General features: G+C 46.9%; 1 protein-coding gene across 18 annotated transcripts in view; it reads left to right on the top strand.

Annotated features, from left to right (window-relative positions):
- LOC124041292 (baculoviral IAP repeat-containing protein 6-like) overlaps positions 1-21922 on the top strand; it is a 157885-nt gene that overhangs the window by 36264 nt on the left and 99699 nt on the right. For 7 of the 18 annotated variants that reach the window (XM_046358726.1, XM_046358718.1, XM_046358716.1 and 4 more), the window contains exons 26-55: positions 167-266; positions 5440-5654; positions 5892-6100; positions 6304-6650; positions 7783-8002; positions 8294-8430; positions 8575-8712; positions 9088-9215; positions 9395-9526; positions 9865-10080; positions 10198-10381; positions 10531-10731; positions 11371-11504; positions 12065-12218; positions 12370-12486; positions 12597-12754; positions 12933-13059; positions 13196-13306; positions 13493-13754; positions 13967-14538; positions 14654-14829; positions 15008-15122; positions 15330-15524; positions 15647-15847; positions 16286-16565; positions 16660-16916; positions 17034-17142; positions 17271-17495; positions 18133-19018; positions 19117-19260. In XM_046358726.1, coding sequence (XP_046214682.1) covers positions 167-266; positions 5440-5654; positions 5892-6100; positions 6304-6650; positions 7783-8002; positions 8294-8430; positions 8575-8712; positions 9088-9215; positions 9395-9526; positions 9865-10080; positions 10198-10381; positions 10531-10731; positions 11371-11504; positions 12065-12218; positions 12370-12486; positions 12597-12754; positions 12933-13059; positions 13196-13306; positions 13493-13754; positions 13967-14538; positions 14654-14829; positions 15008-15122; positions 15330-15524; positions 15647-15847; positions 16286-16565; positions 16660-16916; positions 17034-17142; positions 17271-17495; positions 18133-19018; positions 19117-19260 — 6450 coding nt within the window. The remainder of the gene's footprint in view (positions 1-166; positions 267-5439; positions 5655-5891; positions 6101-6303; positions 6651-7782; positions 8003-8293; positions 8431-8574; positions 8713-9087; positions 9216-9394; positions 9527-9864; positions 10081-10197; positions 10382-10530; positions 10732-11370; positions 11505-12064; positions 12219-12369; positions 12487-12596; positions 12755-12932; positions 13060-13195; positions 13307-13492; positions 13755-13966; positions 14539-14653; positions 14830-15007; positions 15123-15329; positions 15525-15646; positions 15848-16285; positions 16566-16659; positions 16917-17033; positions 17143-17270; positions 17496-18132; positions 19019-19116; positions 19261-21922) is intronic. The other 11 variants (XM_046358732.1, XM_046358731.1, XM_046358725.1 and 8 more) reach the window with 9 other exon arrangements.

Below are 21922 nucleotides of genomic sequence, written 5' to 3'. Positions count from 1 at the left end.
TGCTAAATTACTAAAATGCCAATAGCTCAAAGCACAGCAGTTAGGTTTGTGCTTTCACATGAACACCAAGGGACTTTTGTTGCATTTCTTCAATAAATAAAATATTTAAATTAAGAAGTTTTATATTCAAAATGTTTTGACTGAAAAGCGTCTTTGTTTGTTGCAGAACCCCATGGGCAGCGGTCTGGCGTTGGCCCTCTCTCAAGCCTCTCACTTCCTCCAGCCTCCTCCACAGCAGTCCATCATCATTGAGCGCATGCACTCTGGTAAGTGCAGTTATCTTTTTTGTGCCTTTTTACCTGGATCAACAGTTGTAAATGAAACTCGAGTGTATACACTACTTGACCAAAAGTATGTGGACACCTGCTCTTTTGACAACACTCAAATCATGGTCATTACTATGGAGTTGGTCCCCCCCCCCCCCTTTGCCTCCACTCTTCTGGGAAGGCTTTCCACTAGAGGTTGAAACATTGCTGCAGGAACTTGCTTCCATTCAGCCAAGCGTGTTAGTGAGGTCAAGCACTGATTTAGGGCAATTAGGCCTGGCTCGCAGGAGGTGTTCCAATCCATCCCAAAGGTGTTCAATGGAGTTGAGGTGAGGGCTCTGTGCAGGCCAGTCAAGTTCTTCCACACTGATCTCAACAAAACATTTCTGTGTGGACCTCAATTTGTGCACAGGGGCATTGTCAAGCTGAAACAGGAAAGGGCCTTCTGCAAACTGTTGCCATAAAGTTGGAAGCACATAATCTTCTAGAATGTCATTGTAGGCTTTAGCACTAAAATTCTCCTTCACTGGAACTAAGGGGCCAACAAACCGTTATTGTGCTGTCGTTGCTTCCAGAGGCAGCTTTGAACTCGGTAGTGAGGACAGATTTTTACACACTACGAGCATTAGCACTCGCCGGTCCTGTTCTGTGAGCTTGTGTGGCCTACCACTCTACGGTTGAGCCGTTGTTTCTCCTTGACATTTCCACTTCACAATAACAGCATTTACGCTTGGCCTGGGCAGCTCTAGCAGGGCAGGAATTTGCCATGTTGAAAGTCACTGAGCTCTTCAGTGAGGTCATTCTACTGCCAATGTTTGTCTATGGAGATCGCATGGCTGTTTGCTCGATTTTATACACCTGTCAGCAACGGATGTGGCTGAAATAGCCGAATCCACTCATTTGAAGGGGTGTCCATATACTTTGTGTATATACATACATGCATGCATGCACGTATGCACACATACAGTGGGGCAAAAAAAATATTTAGTCAGCCAACAATTGTGCAAGTTCTCCCACTTAAAAATATGAGAGGCCTTTAATTTTCATCATAGGTACACTTCAACTATGACAGACCAAATGGACAAAAAATCCAGAAAATCACATTGTAGGATTTTTAATGAATTTATTTGCAAATTATGGTGGAAAATAAGTATTTGGTCACCTACAAACAAACAAGATTTCTGGCTCTCACAGACCTGAAACAACTTCTTTAAGAGGCTTCTCTGCCCTCCACTCGTTACCTGTATTAACGGCACCTGTTTGAACTTGTTATCAGTATAAAAGACACCATAGTTGAAGTGTACCTATGATGAAAGTTACAGACCTCTCATATTTCTAAGTGTGAACTTGCACAATTGGTGGCTGACTAAATACTTTTTTGCCCCACTGTACATACAGTTGAAGTTGGAAGTTTACATTCACTTAGGTTGGAGTCATTAACTCGTTTTTCAACCACTCCACAAATGTATTGTTAACAAACTATAATTTTGGCAAGTCTGCAGGACATCTACTTTGTGCATGACACGTCATTTTTACAACAATTGTTTACAGACAGATTATTTCACTGTATCACAATTCCAGTGGGTCAGACGTTTACATGCCCAAAGTTAACTGTGCCTTTAAACAGCTTGGAAAATTCCAGAAATTATGTCATGGCTTTAGAAGCTTCTGATAAGCTAATTGACATAATTTGACTCAATTGGAGGTGTACCTGTGGATGTATTTCAAGACCTACCTTCAAACGCAGTGCCTCTTTGCTTGACATCATGGGAAAATCAAAAGACCTCAAAAGTATTGGTTCATCCTTGGGAGTAATTTCCATGCCTGAAGGTACCACTTTCATCTTTACAAACAATCGTATGCAAGTATAAACACCATGAGACCATGCAGCCGTCATACCTCTCAGGAAGGAGACACGTTCTGTCTCTTAGAGATGAACGTACTTTTGTTCGAAAAGTGCAAATCAATCCCAGAACAACAGCAAAGGAACTTGTGAAGATGCTGGAGGAAACGGGTACAAAAGTATCTATATCCACAGTAAAACGTGTCCTATATCAACATAACTTGAAAGGCCTCTCAGCAAGGAAGAAGCCACTGCTCCAAAACCGCCATTAAAAAAGCCAGACTCTGGTTTGCAACTGCACATGGGGACAAAGATTGTACTTTTTGGAGAAATGTCCTCTGGTCTGATGGAATAAAATAGAACTATTTGGCTGTAATGACCATCGTTATGCTTGGAGGAAAAAGGGGGAGGCTTGCAAGCCGAAGAACACCATCCCAACCGTGAAGCACGAGGGTGGCAGCATCATGTTGTTGGGGTGCTTTGCTGCAGGAGGGACTGGTACACTTCACAAAATAGATGGTATCATGAGGCAGGAAAATTATGTGGATATACTGAAGCAACATCTCATGACATCAGTCGGGAAGTTAAAGCTTGGTCGCAAATGGGTCTTCCAAATGGAAAATGACCCCAAGCATACTCCCAAAGTTGTGGACAACCTTAGTCAAGGTAGTGGAGTGGCCATCACAAAGCCTGACCTCAATCCTATAGAATATTTGTGGCCAGAACTGAAAAAGCGTGTGCGAGCAAGGAGGCCTTCAAACCTGACTGTTAAACCAGCTCTGTCAGGAGTGGGCCAAAATTCACCCAACTTATTTATGGGAAGCTTGTGGAAGGCTACCCAAAAAGTTTGACCCAAGTTAAACCATTTAAAGGCAATGCTACCAAATACTAATAGAGTGTATGTAAACTTCTGACCCACTGGGAATGTGACGAAAGAAAGAAAAGCTGAAAAATATAATTATCTCTATTCTGACATTTCACATTCTTAAAATAAAGTGGTGATCCTAACTGACCTAAGACAGAGACTTTTTACTAGGATTAAATGTCAGAAATTGTGAAAAACCCAGTTAAGAGTATTTGGCTAAGTTGTATGTAAACGTCCGACTTCACTATACATACAGTGCCAGTCAAAAGTTTGTAGTTATTCAAAGGTTTTTCTCTATTTGAGCTATTTTCCTCATGGTAGAATAATAGTGAATACGTCAAAACTATGAAATAAAACACATGGAATCAGGAAGTAACCAAAAAAACAAGTGTTAAACAGATTTTATATTTGAGATTGTTAAAAGTAGCCACCCTTTGCCTTGATGACAGCTTTGCACCCTCTTGGAATTCTCTCAACCAGCTTCATGAGTTAGTCACTTGCAATGAATTTCAATCAACAGGTGTGCCTTGTTAATTTGTGAAATTTCTTCCCTTAATGCGTTTGAGCCAATCAGTTGTGTTGTGACAAGGTATGGGTCGTATACAGAAGATAGCCCTATTCCCCAAATTATGGCAAAATCAAATCAAATCAAATTTATTTATATAGCCCTTCGTACATCAGCTGATATCTCAAAGTGCTGTACAGAAACCCAGCCTAAAACCCCAAACAGCAAACAATGCAGGTGTAAAAGCACGGTGGCTAGGAAAAACTCCCTAGAAAGGCCAAAACCTAGGAAGAAACCTAGAGAGGAACCGGGCTATGTGGGGTGGCCAGTCCTCTTCTGGCTGTGCCGGGTAGAGATTATAACAGAACATGACCAAGATGTTCAAATGTTCATAAATGACCAGCATGGTCAAATAATAATAAGGCAGAACAGTTGAAACTGGAGCAGCAGCACAGTCAGATGGACTGGGGACAGCAAGGAGCCATCATGTCAGGTAGTCCTGGGGCACGGTCCTAGGGCTCAGGTCCTCCGAGAGAGGGAAAGAAAGAGAGAATTAGAGAGAGCATATGTGGGGTGGCCAGTCCTCTTCTGGCTGTGCCAGGTGGAGATTATAACAGAACGTGGCCAAGATGTTCAAATGTTCATAAATGACCAGCATGGTTGAATAATAGTAAGGCAGAACAGTTGAAACTGGAGCAGGAGCATGGCCAGGTGGACTGGGGACAGCAAGGAGTCCTCATGTCAGGTAGTCCTGGGACATGGTCCTAGGGCCCAGGCCAGTTGAAACTGGAGCAGCAGCATGGCCAGGTGGACTGGGGACAGCAAGGAGTCATCATGTCAGGTAGTCCTGGGGCATGGTTCTAGGGCTCAGGTCCTCCGAGAGAGAGAAAGAAAGAGAGAAGGAGAGAATTAGAGAACGCACACTTAGATTTACACAGGACACCGAATAGGACAGGAGAAGTACTCCAGATAAACAAACTGACCCTAGCCCCCCCGACACATAAACTACTGCAGCATAAATACTGGAGGCTGAGACAGGAGGGGTCAGGAGACACTGTGGCCCCATCCGAGGACACCCCCGGACAGGGCCAAACAGGAAGGATATAACCCCACATAACCCCACCCACTTTGCCAAAGCACAGCCCCCACACCGCAAGAACAGCTCAAATAAGCAGAGACAGTCTATTACTTTAGTCAATCTGGAAAATTTCAAGAACTTTGAAAGTTTCTTCAAGTACAGTCACAAAAACCATCAAGCTCTATGATGAAACTGGCTCTCATGAGGACCGCCAGAGGAAAGGAAGAACCAGAGTTACTTCTGCTGCAGAGGATAAGTTCATTAGAGTTAACTGCTCCTCAGTTTGAGGCCCAAATAAATGCTTCAGAGTTCAAGTAACAGACACATCTCAACATTAACTGTTCAAATGAGAATGTGTGAAGTTGGCCTTCATGGTCGAATTGCTGCGAAGAAACCACTACTACATGACACCTCCAGACTCTAAGGACCATTTTGACCAAGGAGGAGGAGTGATGGAGCACTCCATCAGATGACCTGGCTTCCACATTCACCCAACCTCAACCCAATCGAGATGGTTTGGGATGAGATGGACCACAGGGTGAAGGAAAAGCAGCCAACAAGTGCTCAGCATTTGTGGGAATTCCTTCAAGACTGTTGGAAAAGTATTCCAGGTGAAGCTGCTTGAGTGCCAAGTGTACAAAGCTGTCAAGGCAAAGGGTGGCTACTTTGAAAAATCTCAAATATAAAATAAATGTGGAACCAAAAAAGTGTTAAACAAATCAATCTAAAAAATAAATAAAAAACCCTTGAATGAGTAGGTGTCTAAACTTTTGACTGGTACTGTATGTCTCATGAGTTGTGCCCTATATGGCAAATAGGGATTCATTTGAGATGTTGTTTTGGAAAGCTCTTGTGACCTAAATACCTCCACTCTTGTCCCAGGAGCGCGGAGATTTGTGACACTGGACTTTGGTCGTCCCGTGCTACTGACAGATGCTCTGATCCCCACCTGTGGGGACCTGGCCTCTCTGTCCATCGACATCTGGACGCTGGGGGAGGAGGTGGATGGACGCAGGCTCGTGGTTGCCACGGACATCAGCACCCACTCCCTCATCCTGCACGACCTTCTGCCGCCCCCTGTCTGCCGCTTCATGAAAGTCAGTGGCAATGATGCATTGTCTCTGAAGATCTTTGTCCATTTGTCGTCTTTTCTATACCTTTTCTTATTCACGGGTTTCGAATAAGTATCTGAATTCTGTGGGCACTGAAGAAAATGCGCCGTTATCCATTTTTTCCCTCAATGAGCATTCTGTGAAAAAATTATTATGTTCCACTGCAGATGTTTTCCTACAACCTAATCCCATTTTCTCCATCCCTCCCACTTCACCCAACAGATCACTGTGATTGGTCGTTATGGCAGCACCAATGCCCGGGCCAAGATCCCATTGGGCTTCTATTATGGCCACACCTACATCCTGCCCTGGGAGAGCGAGCTGAAGCTGATGCATGACCCCCTGAGGGGAGAGAGTGACGCGGCCAGCCAACCTGACTTGGACCAGCACCTGGCCATGATGGTGGCCTTGCAGGAGGACATCCAGTGCAGGTCAGAAGGCATACTAAACTATTCAACTAGTTAGCTAACGCTTTAAGTTATTTGAGATATATGTCTATGCGGTATCTGCTAGACAGACAATCTTTGTCATCAATGGAGATGGACTAATGCTTTGTGGATATGGACTAATGCTTTGTGGATATAGGATGCAAATTTGACTCCTATGACTCTTTTGTGCTCGCCCTCTCCCTAAGGTACAACCTGGGGTGCCACCGGCTGGAGACCTTACTCCAGAACATCGACCTGCCTCCTCTGAACAGTGCTAACAATGCCCAGTACTTCCTGCGGAAGCCCGACAAGGCGGTGGAGGAGGATGCGCGTGTCTTCTCGGCCTATCAGGACTGTATCCAGCTGCAGCTACAACTCAACTTGGCCCACCACGCTGTCCAGAGGCTCCGCGTGTCCCTGGGAGCCGGGCGCAAGATCCTGCCTGAGCCCTACGACCCCCGGGAGCTCATCCAGAACTCATCCACCGAGCAGCTGAGAACCATCATCCGCTACCTGCTGGACACACTCCTCAGCCTTCTGCACTCTAACAACGGTGAGATGTCTGGGGAGGGCCACAGGGTCTGTATCAGGGATGGAATCTACTTTTCTGAAAATTTTAAGTTTGCCTAGCCTCAAACCAGTATCCTTCTTTACCTGATAGTCTGTTCTCCTAACAACATCTCTAGGGGACATTGGTAGGTCATTTTTTAGAATGATCTGAGTCACACCTCCACACCTCCTCAATACATGTATTTTCCCCTTGCATAAGCCTAGAGCATTTTTGTACCTTAGCCATGTTTGAGGCATGAATTCTTTCAAGCCACGAGAAATGTAGGAATAAATTATTTGCTGTTTTTGTCTTCTGCCCTCGCTTGCCTTTTTAAATGAAATAGCCTATGTTTTCAATGCGTATTCTCACAACCAATTCTGTATGATGTCTTTGAAAAAGTTTAGATAAATACTTGCTTTTCAAAGTTGTTCAAAGTTGAAAGCCCATGGTTCTGTGAAGAGTGCTTAGCAATCTTCTCACCCGTCAAATCACTACTGACGCTCCCTAGCAGCTCGTCATACAGTTTCACGAGTCTCTTCTTATGAAAGAGAATAAAGTATTACCCCCTTGCTGCCGGTGTTTCCTGGCGTTATGCCTGCGCTGTCTCTGTACCCTCAGTGAATTCCAAATGGCCCTGTTCAGAGCAGTGGAATGGAGCCTTTCATTTAATCTCCCTCATTATATCCAGCCCTCTGTAGTTCTCTCACTGGCTGTCTGCAGAATAGTGGATTGAGATGTCTAGTTTTAAGGTCTTGATTGGAAGGAAAATGTCTGTACTTTTCTCTCCGAAGTGAAGAGTTGCTTTTTCAAGGCCTCTGGTTTCCGTGTAGTGGTCAGTGTCTCTTCATGAAAGGCCCTTTCTGGGAACTGTGGAACTCTGTTGAACGCTATTTGATTTAGTCAAGTACGTGTGGTAATTTTATGTTTTTGGCAGTCACTTGCGTTGTACCCCTCTTGCAGTTTCCCTCCTCGTTATATCACGTACCCTCTTAGTTGATATCGCCACCCTTGTACAGTATTTATTTGTTTCTTTCCCTTACGTTTTGTGTTTCCTTCCCACTCATCCTTCCCTAGCTCTCATTTGACTGCCATCTTTCACTTGATATCATACTTTACCCTTGTCCTCCCCCTCTAGGGCACGCAGTCCCGTCTGTGCTGCAGAGCACGTTCCATGCGCAGGCCTGCGAGGAGCTATTCAAGCACCTGTGCATCAGCGGCACGCCCAAGATCCGTCTGCACGCGGGCCTGCTGCTGGTGCAGCTGTGTGGAGGGGAGCGCTGGTGGGGCCAGTTCCTCTCTAACGTCCTGCAGGAGCTCTACAACTCCGAGCAGCTCCTCATCTTCCCCCAGGACAGGTGGGCCTTTATGCACTGAGGAGCTGTCTCTATCCACTGCACTTCCTTTAGATTCTTTGCACCACACTGACAAACTGTAGCTCCTTGGACAATCATTATGTCCACACTTCCCCCTCACAACACAAACTGGTTACTGCCCATTGGTTACTGCCTCTCTAACTTCCGTAAAGATAGGTGTGTGTTTGAATGTAACAAATACCTATCTTTATGTCAGAAGCACCCACCCAGACGTATTGATTTGTGCTTCCATGTTGCGGAGATTGACCGGGTCCTATATGTGTCGTCCCTCAGGGTCTTCATGCTCCTGTCCTGCATCGGCCAAAGATCCTTGAGCAACAGCGGCGTGCTGGAGGGGCTACTTAACCTGCTGGACAGCCTGCTGTCCCCCCTACAGCAGCCTATGGCGGCTGCCCATCACAGGACTGAAGGTGGGCTAGCCGGAGGTGGCGGGTCCCTGGGCTGGGGCTGGCAGCATGGATGGGGGGCTGGGGTGGTCCCTGGCCCCAGCACCGGGCTCCCAGGGCTCTGGACTCAACCAGCAACCTATGAGTGTGTGTCTGTGTGTGCGGCAGGTGTGTTGGACGTCCCCATGATCAGCTGGGTGGTGATGCTTGTGTCGCGGCTGCTGGACTACGTGGCCAGTGTGGAGGACGAGGCGTCTGCAGGCAAGAAGCACCTGGGAGGGAAGGAGAGGGAGCGCACCTTGACAGGTAGCGTAGTGTAGGCTAGGGCGGTGTAGCTCTCCAATGAGATGTGCTGCTGAGGACTTATGAGGCCAAGCAATCACGACACTGATCATATTTATTGTTTTGTCTAGCCGATTCCCTGCTTTTTGACTCTTTAAAAAAATATTTTCTAACTGCCTGGTCACACGAGTGATGTTATAGGCTTAGGATAAACTTTTATCCTACTACTCTTTGTCTGTGAGGCTAGCTATAAAATCAACAAGGTTTTATTACAAAAAAAGTATTAAGTTTTGAGAACCACGAATCATATTAACAGGGTAATATTATTGCACATTGATTTGGAACCAAAAACCCAACTCTAACGTGCCTTTCCCCCCCCCATCTCTCCAATGAATCAAGGTAATCAGTGGAGCTTTATAAATAACAGCCTCCAGTCCTCCAGCTCTAACCGCTCAGCCAAAGGCAACAGCAGCCTGGATCGCCTGTACTCCCGCAAGATCCGCAAACAGCTGGTGCACCATAAACAGGTAAATGTGTCCAAATCCAACGTCCGGGCCGTCTCAAAAACGTCAGGGAGTTGTGAATTTCTCCCGTAAATCTGTGTTAGTCACAGTTATTGTGTTCTCCCTCTTACTACTGGCTTTGCATGAAGTCATGTAAAAGATGGTCTTCACGGTGTTTATTTATCCTGTCCTTTTCATTGTAGCAGTTAAATCTATTGAAGGCAAAACAGAAGGCTTTGGTGGAGCAAATTGAGAAGGAGAAGATCCAGAGCAACAAAGGCTCCTCATACAAACTGCTGGTGGAGCAAGCCAAGCTGAAACAGGCCACATCCAAGGTGAGGATTTCAGAAGCTCTGAAAAGGAAAGTTGGAATAGCAAAGGGTTTTCCCGTAGAAATCGAATGACTAAGAATGAAATAATTATTTTTCTCTCATCTTGGTAACACAAAAATATAAATCAAATAGGTTTTTGGGTCACCTTTCAACAAGTTATGACCGATCTGCACATGTAGTTAGCATAGCGTGTGCACCAACACACTCACACAGGTTACAAATATGCCAGTTGGAATAGGGATAGATTAAACCATGTGTATTAATTGACTTCCGCTGCCTGACATCTGCCTCCATCTATTTCTCGCTCTCTCCATCTCTCCCCACATCTCTCTCCATGGCAGCACTTTAAGGACCTGATCCGTCTGAGGCGTACAGCTGAGTGGCCCCGCTCCACCCTGGACACAGAGGCCACGGCCGCCAAAGAGACCCCAGAGGTGGAGCCTCTGCCCTTCACACTGGCCCACGAGCGCTGCATCTCTGTGGTGCAGAAACTGTCCCTTTTCCTCCTCTCCATGGACTTCACCTGTCACGCCGACCTCCTGCTGTTCGTCTGCAAGGTATGCACTGCCAGCAACTTTGATTGGTGTTCCTTGATTTGGGATTGGGTTGGCACTCTGTAAATGCATACATTGTCAGCAAGTTGTGCTGATCACATGTCTGATTTGACCTTTCAGGTCTTGGCCAGGATAGCCAACGCCACCAGGCCCACTATCCACCTGTGTGAGGTGGTGTCGGAGCACCAGCTGGAGCGTCTGCTGTTGCTGCTGGTGGGGACAGACTTCAACAGGGGGGATATCTCCTGGGGAGGGGCCTGGGCCCAGTACTCCCTCACCTGCATGCTGCAGGACATCCTGGCAGGTAGGGGTAGCTGCTACAATTCAAGTCACTGTTCAATTCTCATGTCATTGAAGAACCCTGTTTTCTAGCTAAACCTGGTATTCTAGCACTCTTTAGTTGTTTAATTTCTCGAAACACTAACCTTCTTCTGACCCCTCTCCTCTCCTTAGGGGAGCTGCTGTCCCCAGGGTCCCTGGATGGTATGGACGAGGGGGCGGTGGGCGAGGAAGCCGGGGCATCGTCCTCAGCAGGGATAGACTCTGACGACTCCCTAGCCCAGCCCACCCCCACCCCCCACGTTGAAACCATTGACGAGGCCCTGTCTCCGGATATCATCGCAGGTACTCCTGGGACCTCCTCTGTTTTCCAAAGTGCGTTGGTAGGCCAGTCCTCAATCACATTTTACACATGGACCCCCTCACTTATCATGATGAATGCATTTGTGTTAAATTGTTTTTCTTTTTTCCCCTTTTAGCTAGCTGCATGTTTATTCTCAGTATTTTTTCTGTATTTTGTGTGGCTTCCTGTTCTGACAATTTTATTTTAAAGGAGAGCATTGAGAGCTTCTCTCACCAGTTTAATTCGGAATGGACTGTTTTGTTATGTTTACCTTTTTGGATATTGAGTTCAAACAGTGTAGATTTACTGCTTGTAAGATATCAAAATGCTTTAAGGGGTGGTTGTTATTTTCCTCAGACTATTATTTAATTTGGGCAAAAGTTGCAATAATTCATGGTAGAAATCCTGACTTGAGATTGCGTAACTGAATTCAAACTATCACAAATCTGGATTCCCTTGACATCATCAATGGGCTACACAAAAGCACATATTTTGTGCGTTAATACCAAGTCAGAATTTTGGCCAAAGTTGTCAGAGCTTGATGATTTAGTGGGCCAACCAATTTTTTGTAGGCCTTAAAATTGCCTAGTAATTTCCTAAAAGAAGGCCTCTGAGTTTTCTGGTTTAGTGTGCTTGCTTGGCAATATTAAAGCTCTTTTCGTTATTCAAAGGTGCTCCACCTCTGTCATCTTTGGAAAAAGATAAAGACATTGACTTTGACTTGCTACAAGACCTCATGGATGTTGATATTGATCCTTTAGATATTGATTTGGAAAAAGATCCCCTTGCCGCCAAAGTCTTTAAGGTACGTAACTTGCATGTTTCAACTGCGTGTTTTCTATTCCACTCCCTTCTTTCTCTATTTAATGCTCTCTTGCATTTTATATTGAGTTATTGAAAGCATCACCTCTGGGACTGCCCAAAACAAACATCGGCGGTACATTAACTTAAATAAACCCCATTGATCGATGATGTAGCTTTTCAAATGTAAAACCATAATGTTCAATTTCTGCTCTAAATAAATACATAAATGTGTGTGTCATACAAAGTTAGTTTTATTGAATCCCTCCCCAGCACCACCTCCCCCTTAGCCCTGCACCCTCACTTCTCCATAGAACTTCCCAATTTAACTCGGCTCAGGCTTTTTGAGTCTCAAAGCAATTTTCTGTATGTAGTCCCAATCAAACTAACGAACTTGGGAAAGTGTTAGTCTCTTCACTCTTACTTTTCTTTCTGGAAAAAAAACCCTCTGCCATTGCACGCAAAGGAATGTAGTGTTTGCGTGCATGTCATGTTATACAGGTACCTAGCATCTGAGAGGAATGACTGTGTTTGCGTTTCTCTTGTCTCTCTCTCTCCCTACAGCCCATTAGCAGCACCTGGTATGACTACTGGGGTGCTGACTATGGCACTTACGGTTACAACCCCTACATAGGGGGAGTAGGGATTGCTGTGTCCAAGCCCCCGGCTGTTGTCGAAAAGCCTGGGTCTCAGAGTCTCTCCATCTCCGTGTCACAAGGTGAAGGTGCATTTTGTATCCTGATATCATCTCCAAAGTTTAGTCTCATCTCGGACTCCACACCACTGCTTGTCTTTGCACTCTAGCATGTTTCATGTGTGTAAAGCAACACATTCTGCCTTATAACCCTGACCTTTGACCTCTCCCGCAGCTCTGGATGCCCGCCTGGAGGTAGGGCTGGAGCAGCAGGCTGAGCTTATGCTCAAGATGATGGCCACACTGGAGGCAGACTCCATCTTGCAGGCACTCACATCAACCTCCCCTGCAGGTCTACACCTAAGAAACAAATGATTTATAGACATGTCACTCTTGGGAAAATATTTCAAGCCTGGTGAAACATCAGATGGCTGACCCTTCTGTGTCCCTCTCTCCCGCCAGTGTCCAAGGCATCCAACGGGACAGATGATTCTTTGCTACGGGGGCTCCATGGGGGCTCCCCCCCAGGAAGCAGCCTAATGGTACAGGCCTCCTCCATCCCCATGCTGAGTGCCTGCTTCAACAAGCTATTCTCCATGCTCCAGGTGCACCACGTACAGGTCAGTCACCAACAGACTGTTTAGTTAAGGGTCTCTACTACTCCAGAAGACTTGATTGACTTGTTGCAAATCCCTCAGTTTTACTCATCCCTCCACAGAGCTGGACCATTCCAAGAATGTTTGTTACCCTGGATTAGTGGATTTGTAGATTCAGTGCTCTCACATGTTTTTGCTTTAGTTGGAGTCTATGCTGCAGCTGTGGCTAACCCTCAGTCTCAACTCATGCTCTGGGGGCACTGAGGAAAGTGGATCTGACATCTTCATGTTCAATGCCAGTAGAGTGCCCACCATCCCACTCAACCAAGGTCAGAGGTCACCCAATGTCTCTCAATCCACTCCGTTTTCTGCTCAACTCTCAAACCATTCACTTTTAGTTTTTTCATATTGGTATGTGTACATGTGTTTGTATGTTAAACTTCTGTCTCTTGTGTTTCAATGCAGCCTCTATCAGCAGTTTCCTGTCGGTGCTAGCCTGGTACCCCAACACCTCCCTGAGGACCTGGTGTCTGGTGCTTCACTCCCTTACCCTCATGACCAACATGCCCTCCAGTGGTGAGTCCACCCTTAATAGGGTCTCACTCTCAAGACACAGTGCCACACCCACTGATGTTTCACATTGAGGATTGTGAAATAGTCAAATGTATACTGAAGTTGCAGTGTAACCAAAGATGATTAAAACCCAAAGGACCTTCAACAGTACTCCTTTTTAATAGAGTGTGTGTTTGTCCTGTGTGTCAGCAGCCTCCAGCAGTGGGATGGGAGCTCATGAGAGCACGGCCCAGCAGATGGTGTCGGACCCTACACTGGTGCACGTGCTTGTACGATTCCTCTCTGGGTGCAACCCCCATGGCACCAGCCAGTACAGCTCCCAGGTCGGCCCCACTGCCACCCAAGCTATGCAAGAGTTCCTCACCAGGCTCCAGGTGCACCTCTCTTCCACCTGCCCACAGATGTTTAGCGAGTTCCTGCTCAAACTGATGCACATCCTGTCCACTGAGAGGTAGGTTGTCTAGAGGCATCAAGAGCAGCTTTTTGTTCCACCCCAGCACTTAATAGACATTATTCAAATAACCGCTAGTCATCTTCAATTTATCTGATGTTATAGCTGGGCAGCAACAAAAGCCATCCTTTTGATTCCATCACAATACAGTACACTGAATTGTTGTAAAGTGCCAGCGTCAATGACTCCCATCTCTTCTCGTCTTCCTTTAGGGGTCCCTTCCAGTCAGGCCAGGGTCCTCTGGACGCTCAGGTCAAGCTGTTAGAGTTCACCCTGGAGCAGAACTTTGAGGTGGTGTCGGTGAGCACCATCTCCTCTGTCATCGAGTCCATCACCTTCCTGGTGCACCACTACATCACCTGCTCTGACAAGGTGGTGTCCCGCAGCGGCTCCGACAGCTCTGTGGGCGCCCGCGCCTGCTTTGGAGGCCTCTTCGCCAACATCATCCGGCCCGGTGACGCCAAGGCGGTGTGCGGTGAGACCACGCGCGACCAACTCATGTTCGACCTGCTTAAGCTAGTCAACGCCCTGGTTCAGCTGCCCCTGTCGGGCGACCGTGAGTTCAGCGGGCGTCTGCCCCCGGCGGGAAGCGGGGCGTCGGACAGCAGCGCGTCGGACGAGGAGAAGGTGTGCGGCAGCAAGGAGGGGGCAGCGGGAGGGGCCATCCCTAACCAGGGCCCTGCGGCCGGAGTGGCTGACCTGGTGCTGGCCAACCAGCAGATCATGAGCCAGATCCTTTCGGCTCTGGGCCAGTGCAACAGCAGCGCCATGGCTATGATCATAGGTAGGCATCTGCGCACTTACCTTTTGAAAGCATTAGCATTATTAATATGGATCACCTATGAGCCGATTTTACTATATTGAAATGTTTGTTATTGATGATACTTTCCTGTCTGTAGGGGCTAGTGGTCTCCACCTGACCAAGCATGAGAACTTCCATGGCGGACTAGATGCCATTTCTGTAGGAGACGGCCTGTTCACCATCCTCACCTCTCTGAGCAAGAGGGCCACCTCGGTGCAGGTTATGCTGCAGCCCATCCTCACCTACATGGCTTGTGGGTACATGGGCAGACAGGTAAGACTGAGCTCAGCCATGACCAAAAGGGCACCATTTTAGATTTTTCTGTTTAGACATTTACTTGTGAAGATTAAAAGATTGAGGGGGAAAAAAACTTAGCTTGTGTACTACTTCTGTTTTTTATATATCTGACTGTTTGACCCATTGATGCTGAAAGTTTTTAAACCTCAAGCAGTCTTTGTATTTCTCCCAGGGCTCTCTGTCTACATGCCAGCTGTCTGAACCTCTGCTCTGGTTCATCCTCCGAGTGCTGGACACCAGCGAGGCACTTAAGGCATTCCACGACATGGGTGCGCACACCTACCTATATACACACACACACACACACACACACACACACACACACACACACACACACACACACACACACACACACACACACACACACACACACACACACACACACACACACACACACACACATACATTTGGGGAAATATCCTAGTATATGGTCCATTAGACTAAACACATTGTGTTTGTATTTAACCTGCATGCAGGTGGGGTTCAGTTGATCTGTAACAACATGGTGACCAGCACACGGGCCATAGTGAACACGGCACGAAGCATGGTGTCCACCATCATGAAGTTCCTGGACACTGGCCCAGGGAAGGCTGCTGACGGCAGCCTCAAAGCCCGGGTCCTAGCCTCCGAGCCAGACAACGCAGAGGGACTCCACAACTTTGCTCCGCTCGGTATGTGGAGCTTTCCCTTTCGTGTTTGAATGATTGCAGTGTGCCTTGTGTTTTTCCCTTTGTCCTCTATTTGATGTCAAAATGTGCATGTGTCCTATTGAATGCTGTTTATCCCTCTGCAGGCACCATCACCTCCAGCAGCCCCACGGCCCAGCCGGCAGAGGTCCTCCTTCAGGCCACGCCCCCTCACAGACGGGCACGCTCAGCGGCCTGGTCCTACATCTTCCTGCCAGAGGAGGCGTGGTGTGACCTCACCATCCACCTCCCTGCCGCCGTGCTGCTGAAAGAGCTGCACATCCAGCCACACCTGGCCTCCCTCGCCAGTGAGTACAGCACCACATAACCCCCTGTGGGGGAAATAGTGCAGAGCAGTTGTCTTTTAATCAGAGACTGAATTAAATATAAACCGTTATGATAATTTTCTTGCCAATCAATGGCACTAGTTATCTAATTCATAGTTTAAGTGAAAACCAGCAGGACTTGCGCCTCTCTGGTTCCAGCAGGAGATCTGTGCCTCTCTGCTTCAGTGCCTTAAGGGGCACACCGTCTACTGCCCCTTAAGCACGGTTTTCCTAATGACCTGCTTATTTCACCCACTCAAATATTAACCTGTTGTCTAGTGCCATTCTAAATATGCAAAAACTTGCATGGATTTTTCATGCTTCTGTGCCAGATGGTACCAGTTGGAGTAAATTTAAGCTGAACATACTCCACCCTCATCTACTATTGCTAACTCTGCAGTCTCTTTGTCCTCTCCGAAGCCTGCCCCTCCTCGGTCTCGGTTGAGATCAGTGCGGACGGGGTCAACATGCTGCCTCTGTCCACACCCATCATCACCAGCGGCCTCACCTACATCAAGATCCAGCTGGTGAAGGCTGAGGTGGCATCTGCGGTGTGTCTGAGGCTCCACCGGCCCCGCGACGCCAGCACCCTGGGCCTGTCCCAGATCAAACTGCTTGGCCTCACCGCCTTCGGCAACACCTCCTCAGCCACCGTCAACAACCCCTTCCTGCCCTCCGAGGACCAGGTCTCTAAAACCAGGTAGAGGTTAGAGCGTCATATATATAAAAAAAATCACTCGTGCCACAGCAAATCTCTACCTAACCTGTGACCTTGCCATCTGTCTCTCCCACAGTATTGGCTGGCTACGTCTGCTTCACCACTGTCTGACCCACGTCAGTGACCTGGAGGCCACGATGGCCAGCGCCGCTGCCCCCACTGCCAATCTGCTCCAAACCTGCGCCGCCCTGCTTATGTCTCCCTACTGCGGCATGCACTCGCCTAACATCGAGGCCGTGCTGGTCAAGATCGGCCTCCAGTCCACCCGCATCGGCCTAAAGCTCATTGACATCCTGCTGAGGAACTGTGCAGCCTCCGGCACTGATCCTACGAGTAAATAGCCGCCACGTTAATAAAATGCTCATTGATCACATTGTACTCGTTTTAATCTCACAAATAGGTCTTGGTCTTTTGTCATTGTACTTGAATCATTGTGATTTTTCTGTTTAGACCTCAACAGTCCCCTGCTCTTCGGAAGGCTCAACGGACTCTCTTCAGACTCCACCATTGACATCCTGTACCAGCTGGGAACCACCCAGGATCTTGCGACTAAGGATAGGTAAAGACCACTTAACATCTACTGGTGTAGTATTGAGCCTAGTACTGCTAGGTCTATGTATTCTGGATCTGTGAAAGCAGCTCTTGATATGTTAATATTGACCAAGTAATTCCTGTCTCTCCTTCCAGGATCCACGCCCTTCTCCAATGGGTCCATGACTCGTCGCTGGTGGCGGCACACAAGAGGAGTGGCCCCGTGGGCTACATCCGCCAGAGCAGCTCCTCGTCACGGGAGTATGGCCTCGTCATGCCCTCTCCCTCCCACCTCCACGGTGTGGCGGCCATCTTGTGGCACAGTTACGAGTTGCCCGTGAACTACGACCTCCCAGTGCTGCTCAACAGAGAGCTCTTTGAGTAAGTGCTATATTGTCAGAAAATAAAAACTGGTCGGTCCTTTACTCAATGTAGCTCATCCACTGTGATTCTGTACTCTTTGTTTAGTCATGAAAAGCTAAGCAGAGCTTTCGCATGCTTTGATCCATCAGTTTGAAGAACATGAGTTTTTTTTTTGTACCCTGGTGAGAAAACAGCTCCCTGATGTATCAAGTTGTAGATTAAGTCTCTAAAGTTCCTCTCATCCCCATCTTAGTATGTCTTACATTTTACACACATCCTCTGTAAACATGAATACTGCATATATACTCTGTAAACACTTTACATCGAAAAGGGAAAACAAAGTACAAAACATACAGTGAGCTCCACTGTCAGCTTTAATTTGAGGGTATTTTCATCCCATTTTTAAGTGGTTTACCCAGTATGGATGAAAATGCCCTCAAATTAAAGCTGACAGTGCACTTTAAAGTAAGTCATTGTATACTATCAAATACAAAGTGCTGGAGTAAAGAACCAAAACAAAGACAAATGTGTCACTGCCAATACTTTTGGAGTGTAAATATTCTGAAGGATTAAGGTTTCTGACCTGTTGATTTTAGAGGGATAGCTGTGAGTGTTGCTTGCTTTGTTTATACTGTTGTCCCTGTCTCTCCTGTAGACTACTGTACAACTGGTCCATGTCCCTGCCGTGTAACATGGTGCTGAAGAAGGCAGTAGACAGCCTGCTCTGCTCCATGTGCCACATCCACCCCAGCTACTTCTCTCTGCTTATGTCCTGGATGGGCTTCGTAGCCCCGCCCACCGCCGCCCAGCACCGCCTCTCCATGACGGACGACGGCAAGAAACAGCACGACCTCAGCAGCGCTAACGCCACCACCAGCGCTGGCCTCACTGACGATTCCAAACATGCGCGGCCACCCATCGCCTTGTCTGAGTCTCAACTGACCACTCTGGCTGCAGCCTCCCAGTCTCCCGGGGCGATAGAGCAGCTGCTGGACTCAGGCCTGCCCTCTCTGCTGGTCCGCAGCCTGGCCGGACTCTGCTGTGGTCTCCTGGCTGCAGCTGGCCTGCCTCTGCCCTCCACCGCCCAGGCCGAACGACGGCAGCACCATCACAACCACCACTCCTCTTCGTCATCTTCCTCTCAGAGCAGGGCGTCCTTGTCTGCAGAGCTGGCAGCCCCAGTGCTGCGTTTCCTCACTGAGGTTGGGAACAGTCATGCCATGAAGGACTGGCTTGGTGGGCCTGAGGTGAACCTGCTATGGACCGCTTTGCTGTTCCTGCTTTGCCACAGCAGCGCCAGCGCAGGGGGAACCAGCGGTGTCCATGGGCACGCGGGAGCTCACTCTGCTGCCTCCGGTGGTGCGTGCTGCCCCCCTCCTCCTCCCCCACCCCAGCCTTCAGGGTCGCGCTACTCTCTGGCCTCCTCGACCAGGGGTAGCGGGCTCACCACCCAGCAGAGGACGGCAATCGAGAACGCCACAGTGGCCTTCTTCCTGCAGTGCATCTCCTGTCACCCCAACAACCAGCGGCTCATGGCACAGGTCTGGTGGAATGCATTGACTATACACATTTCCACCCTGACCAACCGTATCTGATAGATTACTAACATGTGTCTTTGGTGGGCTCTTGTTCTCTGTAGGTGCTGTGTGAGCTCTTCCAGTCGGCCCCCCAGCGTGGAAGCGTGCCTGTCTCTGGCAACATCTCTGGCTTCATCCGCAGGCTCTTCCTGCAGCTCATGCTAGAGGATGAGAAGGTCACAGTCTTCCTGCAGTCGCCCTGTCCGGTGGGTACCAAGTTTCCGTAGGCTCTGATCTAGGATCAGCTCAGCTTACTTGGAGCAATTATATTCTCCTCCAAATTGGAAAGGAAAGAACTGTCAGAGTGATGTGATATCCCAAGATGACCACAAGAGGCCAGCCCAGCAGTACAGAAAGTCCCTCCACACTCACTTGTAGGCTTTCCCCAGACTGATGCTTGTCGAAGAAACAGCACTGCACCTCAGTCAAAATAATGCTCCATATTTCACCCTCCTCAATGATTAGTTGTCATGCGAGCAGTTTAGCGAGCAGTCATGGCAGGGGGAGAGAAAGTGGTTTCAATTGTCTAAAGCTAATTTCATTTGAACCTCCAGCCTGTCATTGTCCTCATTATTCTGCCCCATCCGGTTTTGGTGATATTAAACACTGTCAGGGAAGGGTAAGGGTCATTCCATGGGCAAGGTGAAGGATGACTTGTGCACGGCATGCCAAAAGGTTCCTGGTTATGCACGACGAGCCAAACATACCTCTAATTTAGGTCATTTGTGTGCTTAATTACACAAGGTGTCTTGGGTATCACATCAGTGAAGGTTAATTATGTATGATCAGTAGGTGATTAATAGCAGGATGGGTCTACATGATAATGTGTTTACACATTAGGTAGGGCTAGGGCTGTGGTGGTCATGATATTTTGTCAGCCGGTTATTCTCCAGCTAAAGACTGCCAGTCTCTCTGTAATTGACCGTTAATTAACAAGCACGTTTATAGTTTCCGGGTCTCCATGCATACAAGTCGCTGATGCGTGCCTTTGGAACATCTACATTTTAAAAAAATAAGTCTTAATTCTATTTAATATACACATCACAATAAATCCCTTTTTATTTTAGTCAGGTTTTAAAGAAAATGTATTTCAGAAGAACAGAATATGAGTTGACCTATGTTTTTTTTAGTTGTGGGTCATGCTGTAGGCTTGTTTGTTTAGCAGACAAGACATGTTTAAGTACCGTGCCGTTATTTCATGATTTTATTGTAAGAATAAAATAATTTTACTTGGCTGAATAAATATAATATTTTAATTAGTTTACTTCAATTAGGGGAGGGGTGGAAAGGTTAGGGGAAAATAATAAAGGAACATATATTTTATGGAAGATATATATTTAAAATAGTTATGGGGGATTGTAAATGCTGCAGATAATTACATTGATAGAAGCCACAATATTAATTCTGATTTACCCGCTAAAGAAGTAGATATTTGTCCCATTCCGGAGAGTGCTGTTGAGCGTTAAATTGATCATTTGAAATCCGGCATATACGGCAGATTTAGTTATTTTGCAACTTTAATTGTGAGTGATACAAACCTTAGAATGCCTTAGATGTCAGCACATATATATGGGCTGCATGGTACTACTACAGGCTATTGATGATTTGAGAAAGTAGCAAGAAACGCTTGCCCTCTGTTGCATCAAGCTGCACATACTATTCTCTCATCAAGGTATCATATTTTCACCCATCAGACTATTCTCAATTTAATCTTGTCTTTGCTAATATGTGACATTTGTTTTGTTTGAAATGGCCCATCATCAAATGTACAGGAACAGGGGCCAGGGGGAAATGACATGTCATCGGTATGAGCTCTAATAGCAAATGGAGGCCACTTTCCCGCCGGTTTGTTTTTCAATCATGCCGGTTAGGCTATTCCGGTTTTATAGGGGAGCATGTGCTTAATATGAGCAGCTTGGAAATAAATGTAGTAGCAGCTGGGATCTCTTCTTTTTAGTGGCACCCATCTAAACTCTGCTTTCACACGCAATTTCATATAGGAATTTGTTTCACGCCACGCATCAACCACTGTTTGAGGAGCATGCAGATTTTCGCTGAACGGCTGGTGATATTCCAACCGAACTTTGTATGCCATGGGCTCCCCAACCCTATTCCTGCAGTTACCCAGTGCTTAATTTGGGAAATCAGTTCGAGAACATCGATATTAACATATTTTCACGACGAAACCTTTCATTAAACTGACAGCCCCTTTCTGCGTGCTTGAGAGAGGAGGAGATGAAAATGCACGATAGTGAGAGATTCTGTAGCTAAAGGTAATGGCAGCCTATTAATTATGGAAATACTATTGAAAATCAAATCCAAATTCACAATAATTGTAGGCTAACTCTGTAAGCCGCCCTGTACAATCAACAAACCAATAGCATTGCCAAGGCCTATACTTTCTATTGTGGAAATTCTTATACAGGGACACTCGAAGTCCATCTTGAATAATCGTTGTTTATTATCAGTTAACTGGAGCGGTTCCAACCAACTTGATGCACCACAGTAAACGTCTGTCAGGAGTTCTCCCGGGGAAGTCCCGTGAGATCTCTTATGTACAGACAAGTTATATTTGCCTGATTTTAGCTTATTCATCCAAAATTAATGACTCAACGTTTGCTTCATTCATGTGACTGACCAATACTGGGTCATGCTTTTGACAGACTGATAGGCTTCTTCTCTCTATGCTGAGACTTTAACTGAGAGAGCTTTCAATCTCAAAACAAGGGTCTGGGCGTACTACCAAATTGCAGATACTGATAGTGAGGATTTGTGTTAACAGTCACTTTCATGAACACAAACGGTTATTAGAAAAGCACGAACACAGACCACAGAAGTATATAAATAGAAAAGCACCAACATAACATT

This window comes from Oncorhynchus gorbuscha, linkage group LG08 (genome assembly GCF_021184085.1).
Source record: "Oncorhynchus gorbuscha isolate QuinsamMale2020 ecotype Even-year linkage group LG08, OgorEven_v1.0, whole genome shotgun sequence".
Lineage (NCBI taxonomy): Eukaryota > Metazoa > Chordata > Actinopteri > Salmoniformes > Salmonidae > Oncorhynchus > Oncorhynchus gorbuscha.
Note: the sequence above shows the minus strand (reverse complement) of the source record. Positions and strands in the feature narration are given on the sequence as shown.